The following is a 13,696-nucleotide window of genomic DNA, read 5'->3' as shown; positions in this document are numbered from 1 at the left end:
TTAGAGGGCCACCACTCCCTTTATAAGTGAGTTATGTTTAAACAACAATTTAATATTTATAAGTAATCAACTTATCAATTTGTTTTTGTTTATGCTTCAAATTAAGTTTGTCTAACTCAATGTTGATTGTAGGTCGAAGATAGTTTAATTAGAAGTTGTGACAAACGTTTGATTGATGCAAAATGTTTAATTTGGTTTAAGAGTGAATTTGAAAACAATTGATGATAACTTTAAAGGATTCCAATGCGTTAGAACAGAGGTTACAACAAATCAAAGCTTCATTTGGAGGAAAGTGCTTGTCTCCAGACGACCTTTCGGAGGCAGAAAAGGCTATTATCCAGTTCTGTCAATGGGAAAGATTCAGCGTAGAAATTTCACCACTGAAATCTGGAAGATCTGAAATCAGAAAACACAGTGGTATTCACAAATTAGGCCCCATTCTAGAAGATGGATTGCTGAGAATCGGTGGCAGGTTATGCAAAGCTGCTATGCCTGAAGAAAGGAAACATCCAGTTATTTCCAAACTGATTCTTGGGCATATTCATGTAAAGAGTGGCCATAGTGGAAGAAACCATATGCTGTCTATATTAAGAGAAAAATACTGGATTACTCAAGCCAATGCAACAGCCAGAAAAATAAATATTTCAAGCTGTACTTTCTGCAAACGACACAAAGGTCTGACTTACCCGAAGAAAGAATAACTGCAGATCTACCTCCTTTTTCAAATGTAGGAGTAGATTACTTTGGCCCAATTGATGTAAAAAGAGGTCGAACTTGTGTGAAATGCTATGGTGTAATTTTTACATGCAAGGCCAGTAGGGCAGTTCATTTGGAGGTGGCATAGGCTACTCACTGGACACTGATTCTTGCATAAATGCTTTGCGACGAATCATATGCAGAAGAGGACAAGTCAGTCATATGAGGTCCGACAATGGAACAAATTTTACTAGTTCAGAAAAGGAATTGAAAAGAGCACTGGCAGAGTTAAATCGAAATAAAATCACAAAGGTTTTAGCACACAAATGAATTAAATGGAGTTTTAATCCACCTACAGCTTCACATCATGGTGGCGCATGGGAGCGCATCATCAGAATGGTAAGAATGGTGTTGTCCTCCGTTTTGAATCAACAAACGCTGGATGATGAGGGATTACACACTGTTCTGTGTGAAGCCGAGGCAATTCTCAATGATCGACCCATCACCGAAGTGTCCAAAGATCCAAATGATCTTGAAGCACTTACCCCCCCCCCCAATCATCTGCTTACAATGAAGAGAAAACCAATCTATCCTCCTGGGCTTTTTGAGAAATCAGATCAGTATGTAAGAAGAAGGTGGAAACAAGTACGATACCTTTCAGATCTTTTTTGGAAAAGGTGGATAAGAGTACTTGCCTTTGTTACAGGAAAGGTAAAAATGGACCAAAGAGAGACATAATCTTAGGCCTGGTGATATTGTACTCATTGCAGATTCTACAGTCCCACGCAATTCTTGGACTCTTGGAAGAGTACTAGAGACTTTCCCAGATCAAAAGGGTTTGGTTAGATCTGTACGAGTTCAAACCAAAACAAACACAATAGTAAGACCAGTAACAAAACTTTGTCTTTTATTAGAAATGTGAAAAAAGAAGGTTCAAATGCTTGGTGTAGCCTACTCATATATATATAAAAAATCAAATGGTAAAAGTAATTATTATTTAAAATGTATTGATGTACATGGACTGTTTGATGGCTCCTTATGTAAATGTATGAATTTTAATTGTTTATGCCCTATGTCATTAACAATTAGGGGCCGGTATGTTGGAGCCATTATATTGAATTGTTTTTTTTTTTGTTTTTTTTTGTGACACTAGGGATATCTAGAATATCTTCATAAGATATGTATTAGTATTTGAGTATATTTAAAGAAGGTGATGATGAGTTACAGGTGCACATATTGAAGGTCAAACAAACTTTTTGACCATGCCGTGTTTGAGCGTCATGTTTGTACAAGACTGTGCTCATGCCAAAACAGTTTGTTAGCAATAAGTCAAAGTAAAGTGTTGAGTATAATGTATATAATGTAAATATTTATATTGTTAGAAAAGATTTCTATTTTGAATAAATGCTGTTCTTTTTAAACTTTTAATCCTGAAAAAGTATCACAGGTTCCAAAAAATAAATTCAAAAATAATAATATTTTATATATACACTCACCTAAAGGATTATTAGGAACACCTGTTCAATTTCTCATTAATGCAATTATCTAATCAACCAATCACATGGCAGTTGCTTCAATGCATTTAGGGGTGTGGTCCTGGTCAAGACAATCTCCTGAACTCCAAACTGAATGTCAGAATGGGAAAGAAAGGTGATTTAAGCAATTTTGAGCGTGGCATGGTTGTTGGTGCCAGACGGGCCGGTCTGAGTATTTCACAATCTGCTCAGTTACTGGGATTTTCACGCACAACCATTTCTAGGGTTTACAAAGAATGGTGTGAAAAGGGAAAAACATCCAGTATGCGGCAGTCCTGTGGGCGAAAATGCTTTGTTGATGCTAGAGGTCAGAGGAGAATGGGCCGACTGATTCAAGCTGATAGAAGAGCAACTTTGACTGAAATAACCACTCGTTACAACCGAGGTATGCAGCAAAGCATTTGTGAAGCCACAACACACACAACCTTGAGGCGGATGGGCTACAACAGTAGAAGACCCCACTGGGTACCACTCATCTCCACTACAAATAGGAAAAAGAGGCTACAATTTGCACGAGCTCACCAAAATTGGACAGTTGAAGACTGGAAAAATGTTGCCTGGTCTGATGAGTCTCGATTTCTGTTGAGACATTCAGATGGTAGAGTCAGAATTTGGCGAAAACAGAATGAGAACATGGATCCATCATGCCTTGCTACCACTGTGCAGGCTGGTGGTGGTGGTTTAATGGTGTGGGGGATGTTTTCTTGGCACACTTTAGGCCCCTTAGTGCCAATTGGGCATCGTTTAAATGCCACGGCCTACCTGAGCATTGTTTCTGACCATGTCCATCCCTTTATGACCACCATGTACCCATCCTCTGATGGCTACTTCCAGCAGGATAATGCACCATGTCACAAAGCTCGAATCATTTCAAATTGGTTTCTTGAACATGACAATGAGTTCACTGTACTAAAATGGCCCCCACAGTCACCAGATCTCAACCCAATAGAGCATCTTTGGGATGTGGTGGAACGGGAGCTGCGTGCCCTGGATGTGCATCCCACAAATCTCCATCAACTGCAAGATGCTATCCTATCAATATGGGCCAACATTTCTAAAGAATGCTTTCAGCACCTTGTTGAATCAATGCCACGTAGAATTAAGGCAGTTCTGAAGGCGAAAGGGGGTCAAACACAGTATTAGTGTGGTGTTCCTAATAATCCTTTAGGTGAGTGTGTATATATATATATATTCTTTTTTTTTATTATTATAAAAAAAAAATTGGAACCTGTGATACTATATATATATATATATATATTATATTAAGCAGCACAACTGTATCCAACATTGAACAAATGTTGAGTAACAACAGAGTAACAAATCAGCATATTAGAATGATTACTGAAGGATCACGTGACACTGAAGACAGGAGAAATGATGCTGAAAATTAAGCTTTGAATCACAGAAATAAATTATATTTTAAAGTATGTTCAAATTGAAAAGCATTATTTTTATTTATATTATTTTAATATTTCACAACATTAGTGTTTTTTTTTTTCTGTATTTTTAACCAAATAAATGCAGGCTTGGTGAGCATAAGATACTTTCTTCAAAAACTTCCCAGTTTTTCATTGTTTATAAATTGCGAGTTTAATATTCTATCAAATGTTTTAAGACCAGAATATGGAAGAGGAGAACAACAATTTCATGATTAACATTATTGTGCTGTAGCACAAGTGCAGAACATACATTAACGTGGAATGGAGAAAGACTAGTCAGCTATGATCGTCAGGCTAAATCGTCAAGTAAATACAATCTCCTCAGTCCTCCGAAGATCCCGAAAAAAATGTCCGTTGGTGCTTCAGTGACTACTTCGCTCAGAGAACCTGTCAATCACAGCTGTCAATCATGACGTTACACCACCGCATCACGTAACTAACTAAAAACCAACTTATTTTTGAATCAGACACTTGAACTTACATCAGCGTGATATAAACGACAGCAAATGAAAGAAACCACCTTTGGAAAAAAGATATTTGAAGTGTATTTAATTGTTTAGTTGGTCTCACGTCCTGTTGAATAACACGGGCAGGCGGGGCTTATGACCTATACTAGGACCAGTCACCGGGGGGCGATCGAGACGTTTTGGCTTCACTTTTCAGGGCTTGTGCGGCACGCTTGATTTTGACTAATAAATTATGAATGTTTTTTTTTTTTTTTTTTTGGAGTGTTCACTAAGTTAAATCAAACAGTCCAGAGTTTGATCTATTATCCTATTTCGGACTATATTGTTTATGGGTGTTTCTGCAACTACGGGCACTTTTGACTATCCCAATTTAAAATAAATAAATAAATCAACCTCTATGAATTGCAATTTTAACCATCACAGTCTGTAATACATATAAACATTTACACAAAATAGAATGTAGTCGTTAAGATTTTAATCTGGAAAATGCAAATAGAGCAGTGCTGCGGTAATGACATCTTGTGTCGGTAAGGACAAAATAAAAATTTTTAGTGTAAAAAATGGCATGTTTATATATATATATATATATATATACTAATATACTTCAGTACTAATAATATACTGAATATTTGTAATTTAATATACAGTAAACCTTGAATTTGTCTCTACCGCAACACAAGGTCTTTACCGCAACACCTAAATTTTCTGCGGTAAAGACATGTTGCGGAAATGACATTTTTGCTAATATTTTAGCTAATTGGCAGCAAGCAAGGCCACCACATTAGTTTTGACTCTTAGCATCTTAATATACATGAATTCAACAGTAATATACATTTATTTTTAAAATGTAGTTAAAAAATACACAATTATTAAGCTGAATGGTAAGGACGCACAATAAATACTAGAGCAGAAAAGATGATGTTTACCTTTTTTTGGGGCATCTTGTGAGTGAGGTAGTGTGGTGGCCCAGTCTGTCAGCAATGTGCTCAAGTGATAATTTCTGTTTCCATAGAAACTAGACTTGTTTGTTTTCGATAAAATTTCATAATAAAAGCTTTTTTTCATTGTTGTGGTAAGGACTCAAAAGTGTGGGACAGGCACATTTAGTTAAAATGATCAGTAAATAATACAAAGAATTTTAAGATGCTGTAAATGATTCTGTATATTAAACAATTCCATTTGAAATAATGTCATATTGTAAAAGAATGAGCTAATTTTAAGTATCTCAACATTGAAACCACGGGTGTGGGACATGAGCAAAAATGGTGTTTGGGCCTATAAATGCTTCATAATTTTATATTAAATCATATTATTTATTCATAATTTGTTATGTCAATGTGTGTATTGACACTACGTTTATATTTATGAAACATCAAAAGACAAATTTTAACATAAATCTAAAATTTCACTCCTGGGACTTAAAAGTGCCCGTAGTTGCAGAAACACCCTTATATATTCCAGCCTTATATATAACCATATATTGGCATATAATATATATTATAACCTTATATTCCAGCCAGTCCCAATTAGTTTTGATCAATCATCAGGTTTTTTTTTTTTTTGCTTGTTTTTTTGTGCAAAGTGAAAGAAAAAAAGCTTTACTTTTTTTTGAAGTTACAAAATTCTTTAAAATCTGCAGGTAGTAAGTGTGATTGTCACGTGCTACCGTTCTGCCGGTCACGCGTCATAATGCAGGTGTGCACGTCACACACGTCAAAGTGCACTTTGAGACTTTGTGCTGCTATTATATACTGTACATATTCAGGAATTAGTCCTCTAGCCAAATTATGACAGACATATTTACATAACAAGAAAATGAAATGCTGCCTGATCTATATGAACTGGAAAACATTACATTAGACATCACTACGTTGATGTTATTATGATGTCATTACAGCCATATTGGTTTTTATAATACTTGATGTGGGCTGAATATGGTGATTTAAGAACTTTTAATTTGACACGTCATGGAAAACATGAAAATTATCAGGGGGAAGAATGTGGGAAGTAATGCTGGTTTTAAAAGATTACTATGCATTTCTTCATCAGAAGGTAAAACTGGGCTTGTGGGATACAGAGTTATCAAAAAACAAAACAAATGTGATTAAATGAAGGAAGAGTTCAAAGGTCACCATGGTATTTTTGCTGACTTATTTGCCTTTCTGTTTTGTCTTTCAGTCGAATCGTCTTGCCCATTTCTGTTGAAGAGGTACGTACAGTCATTTTTACTTTTTCTTGAGATCTTACAGGTGCTTCTTTGTTATTTATGTTTATTAAAAAATAATAATAATAATCTAGTCATAATTTGAAAAGTGGGGGCTTATGGATGTGTTTTGGCATGATGACTTTCCAGACTCCACCCAGTTTGTTCTGATGGGCATTCAAGATTGATTTAGGTTGGTGTGTTTTTACCCTGGGTATCGGAGCGCCTCGCTGCCATCGTTCTGTATCTGTAGTGCTTGAATAAGAAATCGTTGTTGAAGAAGTCAATTGTTCTTGTCTAAATGGCAATAAAAAGTGACACAGGTTTGGCGTGTGTAGTTGCATTCCTTTCTCTTCACCTGTGAAGAATCGGGAAGGGCATAGAGGATATTACATTGTGGAAGCTGGTTTTGTAGACGTGCCCAGTGTAGGTGCAGTCAGAGAGCAGGGGCTGCTGGGAGCTGCATGACTCATTTGTGTCTGGATGTCATTGTGTTTGAGTGTGTGTGTGTGTGTGTGTGTGTGTGTGTGTGTGTGTGTGTGTGTGTGTGTGTGTGTGTATTTTTAATTTTTAACTGGTTTAATGAAAATAAAAAATAAAAATAAAAATAAATCTGCATTGTTTATCCTTTTGATATTTAAAAAGAAAAAAATGCACAAATTGAACCTTTTATTGAAGTAAAATAATTGAAATTGGGGGGGGGGAATCACATTATGAAATAAATGTTTTTCTCCAAAACATGTCGGGAACAATTATGTGCCCCCTTTAATTAAATACTTTTTGCAACCTCCTTTTTCCAAGATAACAGCTCTGAGTTTTCTTCTATAATGCCTGATGAGTTTGGAGAATAACTGACAAGAGATCAGAGATCATTCCTCCATACAGAATCTTAGCCTGACTACGTCAGACTTCTTACTTCCGCTCAATTTCATTTCGCTTCTGCACTCAGTCTGAGACAGCGTAATAGCTTTCCGTTTTCCTCCGGCCTGAAAACAGCCGGCCAATCAACGAACAGAGGGCGGGCTGAGAGCCGTGACGTAGACACTGATTGTACCGTGGATGCGTAGATTGACTTAACATAATCTGCAAAAGTCGTTCACAGCCATGTCCACTCCGGTATTTCGCTCGATGGTTTTGTTTTCGCATCATACTACATGTGTTTACAGTGGAAGTTAGATGAGCATGCGCATAACACACGCCATAACCAAACGTTATGTGATTGGCTTACGGGTAACCAATGATTTTAAACTTCAGACAAGCGCCTCCCCGCGAGAAAGAAAACGCTTTTCAATTATGCCATGCCAGACTCTGTCTACGAATCAAAGCGAAGTAGCAGAGTTTGGTATTACCAGGCTAACAGAATCTCTCCAGATCCTTCAGATTCCCAGATCCATGCTGGCGCTTCTTCTCTTCAGTTCAGCCCACTCATTTTCTATAGGGTTCAGGTAAGGGAACTGGAATGGCCATTGCAGATGCTTGGTTTTGTGCTCAGTGACCCATTTTTGTTTTGATTTTGATGTTTGTTTATGGATCATTGTCCTGTTGGAGGATCCAAAATGGCCCATTATAAGATTTCTAGCAGAAGCTGTCAGGTTTCGATTTTTTTATCTGTTGGTATTTGATCGAATCCATGATGCCATGTATCTGAACAAGATGTCCAGGACCTCTGGCAGAAAATTAGGCCCACATCATTAAAGATACAGCAGAGCATTTCATTTTACACATGGGGTACTTTTTTTATCCCAGTGTGCACCAAACCCATCTTTCACGAGTTCACACCTACATATAATTTTGAGGGAGTAAGATTTAATGCGTAGCCTATTTGGCGTGCTGTCCGGAGGGAGGGCTCCGAGCTCGGAAATTCAGCCCGAACCCAGAGTATGTAAGTGTTTAGAACTAGAAGTGTGGAGAAGGGGTGGTGGGGGGATGCTGCAAACTGTCAATGGATCAAGGTAAGACTGCTGAGTCTATATATACCCTCTTATCATTGATTGCTGAGTGCTAGCCACTCGTGTTAATTATCTGAACGTGCTCCTCCCGAACTTAGTTAATAAACTTCATTAAGTGTTTGCTGTCAAAAAGCTCTTTTTTTGTTTCATCTGTCCATTTCATAATGTGGTTTTTTTTTCTCCCACTTTCAATTCTTTTACTTCAATGAAAGGTTAGATTCTTGCTAATTTTTTTTTTTAATTTTTTTATATAACATAGCAAAAGGATTAGCAATGCAGATTTTTTTTTTTTTTTTTTTTTTACAGCCATCTTTGATCATATTACCAAGGGGACAAATAATTCTGACCAGCACTGTAGGTTAACGTCATCTAACACTCAAAACACTTTAAAACACTGTTGTTAAATGTAATCTTTAACAAATCTTAGAAAAAATGTGATTTTTTTCATACTGTGTGTTATAATGTTATGCTTAAATTCACCATGTTTTCACGACTTATTGATGTAACACTTTACAATGTTTCATTTGTTAACATTAGTATTGTTTAAAAATTTGTATGGATTTTTAAAATCAACAATTTATCGGTTATTTGTCATAACGTTCAAATAATTATCAGTGTACTGTCGCAGCCAGAATTAGAATAAAATGGTTAGGATTGGTTTCCAAAGTGTCCAAAACTGCTAAAATATTTTTCCACTTTTACTGTTTGTCTAACTAGAGGTGCACTTGCATTTGCTAGAAACGGTAGACACCAGTTTCCCTCTTTTCTGTCATCAGATTATTATTGTTTGAACACTTCCTCTATAATTGTGTCCGTTTGTTTATGGCACACCAGCCTGTTTGTGGCTATTTATTTATGTAGATGTTGAATCCTCTCCCAGCTTTGTACGCAGCCATGACATGACATAATACATTCATTTTTAGTGTGTTTTTGTTTTTGTCATTATACTGTAATACATTTGCATATGACCAAGTCAAGTTGACATTATTCTCTGACATACAGTACCAGGTGGGTCAGCTGTTCTCTGTAGCCGAGGCTAGTAAGAATGAGACAGGAGGTGGAAATGGGGTGGAGGTCCTGAAAAACGAGCCCTACGAGAAGGAGGATGGAGAGAAAGGACAGTACACGCACAAGATATACCGCTTGGAGAGGTAATAATCATAATATGAATTAATCAGTGCTGTGGTGTATATTCAAGTGCCATCAAGCAGCAAAATTGGTCTAGTCTGCATCTCAGTTTTTCTTATGCAGTAAAGTGCCACGTTTTGTACGGTTACTGGCCCCTTCATCTGCCCTGAATATCCATGAGAAGGCCTGGAATGCTTATCCTTACTGCCGCACAGGTACCGCACACAGTAACACAGCTTAGCACTGGAGCTAAATGTACACAATAACGCATGATAGGAATGAGGAAATTCACTTTTAAAACTGTTTTCCTTTTTTTTTTCCTTTTTTTTTTTCTTGCGGTCCCTACTTCATTCATTGCTCCAGTTCTTACGGTGAGTGTATGAGACACCTGTGTGTAACTAAATTAAATATTTTCTATTACTAATCAGCAATAGCAATTCCTTTAACAATTAAACAGGTGTTATTCTTATCTATAGGCTACTCTTCAAAGGTTTGGGATTGGTTACATTTTTTTAAAAATGTTTTTAAATGGCTCCAAGGCTGCATTTGTTTGATATAAAAAAAAAAAAAAAAAAAAAACATGAATATTGTGAAATATTCTTACAATTTAAAACAACTGTTTTCTATTTTAATATATTTCAAAATGGAATTTATTCCTGTGATCAAAGCTGAATTTTCAGCATCATTACTCAGTGTCACATGATCCTTCAGAAATCATTCTAATATGCTGATTTGCCGCTTTACTATTTTATTTTTTAGCATTTATGTGAAGTTTTTTTTTGTTGTAAAACTATAAAAGTATTTACTGTCACTTTTGATCAATTCTTACTAAGTAAAAGTTATCTTAAGTAAGTCTTACTGACCCCATACTTTGAACAGTAGTGTGTCTGTATAACAAATTTGTTGTGTTTTTTTTTTATATATTTTATTTTTTTACAGAATGAGTACATGAAGGACGATTTTTTAGTCATGATTGAGACGTGGCACAAGCCTGACCTCGGTGAACAGAACAATGTGAGTAGGCAGTCGACATTATGTTGATTAATGCGCAAAATTATTTGAATTCCACATCACCACAATAAGCAGGAAATCGATTTTAAATTACAAGTATCTGTAAGGATCTAACGTTGTTCTTTCTGTTTTCTGAAGGTCCATAAGCTTGACCCCGAACAGTGGAAGAAGGTCGAGGTTGTACACATTGACATTGCTGACAGGTCTCAGGTGGACACTAAGGTAAGGAAAACTGAGTGTTTACTTTCAATGCATGATCAAACTTTGAGACTTGCTGACGGTTTAAACGTCTTCACAGGACTACAAACCAGACGAGGATCCTGCCACATTTAAATCTCAGAAGACTGGTAGAGGGCCATTAGGACCTGACTGGAAGGTCTGTACTCTTTCTTAAATTGTTTCTAGATATAGCTCCTGCGTTTTTGTAGAGTTCTGCAGTTGATCAACTTTGTTCCTGTGTGTTGCAGAAAGAACTTCCTCAGAAGACGGACTGTCCTCATATGTGTGCCTATAAACTAGTCACTGTCAAGTTCAAGTGGAATTTCATTCAGAATAAAGTGGAGAGTTTCATCCACAGGGTATTAAACTTTAAAACACCTCATGCTGTGTTCAGTTTGACTCAACAAAATGTCCATCGTGGAGGTGCAGTTTAGAAAGATAAACAGTTAGTGTTTGTTCATTTTATTCGAGGGCTTGATGTTTGTGTGTCGGCCTAGTGCTGCTAATGCCGTGACTCATGAAACTTTAATGTTTGTTTGGTTTGACTTCAGCAAGAGAAGCGTCTGTTCACCAACTTTCACAGGCAGCTCTTCTGCTGGATAGACCAGTGGATCAATCTGACCATGGAGGACATCCGCTGCATGGAGGAGGAGACGCAGAAAGAGCTTGATAACGTGAGTTCAACAACAGAGTGCAGACAGTGTTTAACACAATCATTTATAACATTCACAGGTTTTCAAATAATATTTAAGTATTAAGTATTAAAACCACTAAAACAAATAAATGAAGGCAGAAGAAGGCAGAAAAAAAAAAACAGAAGAAAAATGACAAAAGCATGCGACAAAAGTGATATGATAAAGATAAAAGCTAATTTATAATATTAATAGTATTTAAATAACACTAAATAAACACTGAATGCAGTAAAGATCCAGTGCTGAATGACCTTGGTCAGAGGAATTATTTTATCTATATTTAATTTATGGATACACTGATATTAAAGTTCTGGCTGAGACCAATAAGCAGAAAATTATTTTCAAGTCCAGACTAATTGATATGGGGTTCGTACAAGGTGCTTAAAGTACTTGAAGTACTTGAATTTGACTTTTTGAAATTTAAGTCCTGGAAAACCCTTGAAAAAAGCCGTTTTTATGAAAAGGTAATTGAAAAATGCTTGAATTATTAAAAGACTATATATGTAAAATTAGTGTTTATCTTTTCATTCAAAATTAACGCTACAAACCGTCTGATATAGATATAGAGCCCTTTTGCATGGCTATGAGTGTGATATTGCTCATATAAATATCCATGTATATGATACAATATTCATTCTTCAGGTCAATCATATGTTAATGGGAGAAAAAAAATCAGTTTGAATAAGGAAAGCGATATATTTGTCATAGTATCCTTTCAGTGGTTAAGGTTACCAAAGTCATTGCATGCGCTGCACTTTATTTGTACCATTTTGTTTTATTAGTTTATTTGTATCTATCTATTTACCTTTTTTTTTTAGAATTTGAAAGATAATAAAGATGTTGTTTGATAAGTGATCTCTGATTGTAGAAACAAAAAAGACCCTTGAAAACCAAAAAAGTAGTGCTTGAAAAGTCCTTGAAAGTCACCTTATGATAAATGGTGAATATTGGAATTTATACAGTTTGTGCCTAAATAAATTAAAACACTTGACTAGAATCATTCAGTTGAAATGCTACACGTTAATTTGGGCAGCATTATAATGTACAGTATCAGTATGAAAATTTATTTTTCATTTTGAGGTTTGGTAAAGATTACATTTAACAGTCTTATTAAATTATTAATGTTGTAAAGATTAACTTCAAGTGAGCGGTAGATGACAGCAAAGGTATAAAAGTAAAAATGGAATGAAGCATGCATAATTAAATATCCAATATTGACAAGTCTGAAATCTTTCCCTTTTTTTTTTCTGCCCATAGATGCGAGAGACCGAACCAGTGAGAGGCATGTCTGCCGCAGACAAATGAGGCGCTTGTTTATTGTCACTGTGAGTAAAGATGTGCTGATGGTTTATGTTTATTTATTCACACTAACTCTGCCCACCAATTGTCTGATTGAGCCAGACAAAAATACAAAAGAAACTGATAACTGGATCAGTGTTGTGGAGAGTTAGGCGGGTGGCGTTAGCTTTTGACGCGACCAACCCAAGTTCAAATCCAATTTTTTTTCTTTTCCCATCACAAATCAGCTCGGAGAGGAGTTTATTTTAAATAAAAATTAAGAAAATATTCCAAAAGTGGAAATAAAATGCCTAATGGGTATATAATAGTTGGTATAACGTGATTAACAGATAGAGTTAGGGGTAGGGGAGGGCTTTTGTGGACAGGGACAAGTTAAATTTTTTTTTTTTTTTTTTTTTTTTTTTTATAATATACTATAATACATTGAGGTGCTACTAATATCTGCCACTATTTGTATAAATGGCATCTTACTGTTTTTTACTGAAAATACTGCTAGTTTCACTTAGTGTAAAAAGCAACAAAAAGTATTTTATTTACACTGTGTAAATTGCGTACATCGCTGCCTTTGTTTATATGTGGAGGAATAACTGCTAAGCAGTGCAGACACTCACATGGGACAGTATATTTTATGTTTTTACCATATATTATATATGAAGAGTTCAGATGCAAAAGCCTCTAAATGCCATTTGAAATTTTCTTATAGAATGATTATTTTTATCAAGCTTGTATATTTAAGTTCAGTAATTTCACTTAAATGATAATTAATAGGTAATTTTCATTGCCATTTAAGTGAAATTACTGAATTTAAATATACGAGCTTGATAAAAATAATCATTCTATAAGAAAATTTCAGATGGCATTTAGAGGCTTTTGCATCTGAACTCTTCATATATAAAAAAAAAAAAAAAAAATTGGTATTATTAGGGCCCAAGCCCTGAAAGGGTGAAGTATATATATATATACATATATATATATACTGTATATAGCTTTAGGTAAAGGCACCAGGGTGGCGGTGCCACCGGCTTGGGCCCGTCATCGCTGCTCACAGCTATATTTAA

At 35.7% G+C, this 13,696-nt stretch overlaps 1 protein-coding gene across 1 annotated transcript; it reads left to right on the top strand.

The window, feature by feature from the left end:
- Positions 1–6,310: 6,310 nt before the first annotated feature.
- On the top strand, positions 6,311–11,829 carry LOC311283328 (phosphatidylinositol transfer protein alpha isoform-like; the record flags this gene model as incomplete). Its single annotated transcript, XM_084397679.1, has 9 exons — positions 6,311–6,346; positions 9,292–9,440; positions 9,541–9,632; positions 9,781–9,788; positions 10,357–10,431; positions 10,567–10,650; positions 10,727–10,804; positions 10,896–11,006; positions 11,199–11,829. Coding segments are annotated over 9 exons (840 nt in total), but the record flags the coding sequence as incomplete, so codon positions are not given.
- Positions 11,830–13,696: the final 1,867 nt, after the last annotated feature.

This window comes from Rutilus rutilus (genome assembly GCF_951802725.1).
Source record: "Rutilus rutilus genome assembly, chromosome: 23".
Taxonomy (NCBI): domain Eukaryota; kingdom Metazoa; phylum Chordata; class Actinopteri; order Cypriniformes; family Leuciscidae; genus Rutilus; species Rutilus rutilus.
The sequence above is the reverse complement of the archived record's forward strand: the minus strand, read 5'-3'. Positions and strand labels throughout refer to the sequence as shown.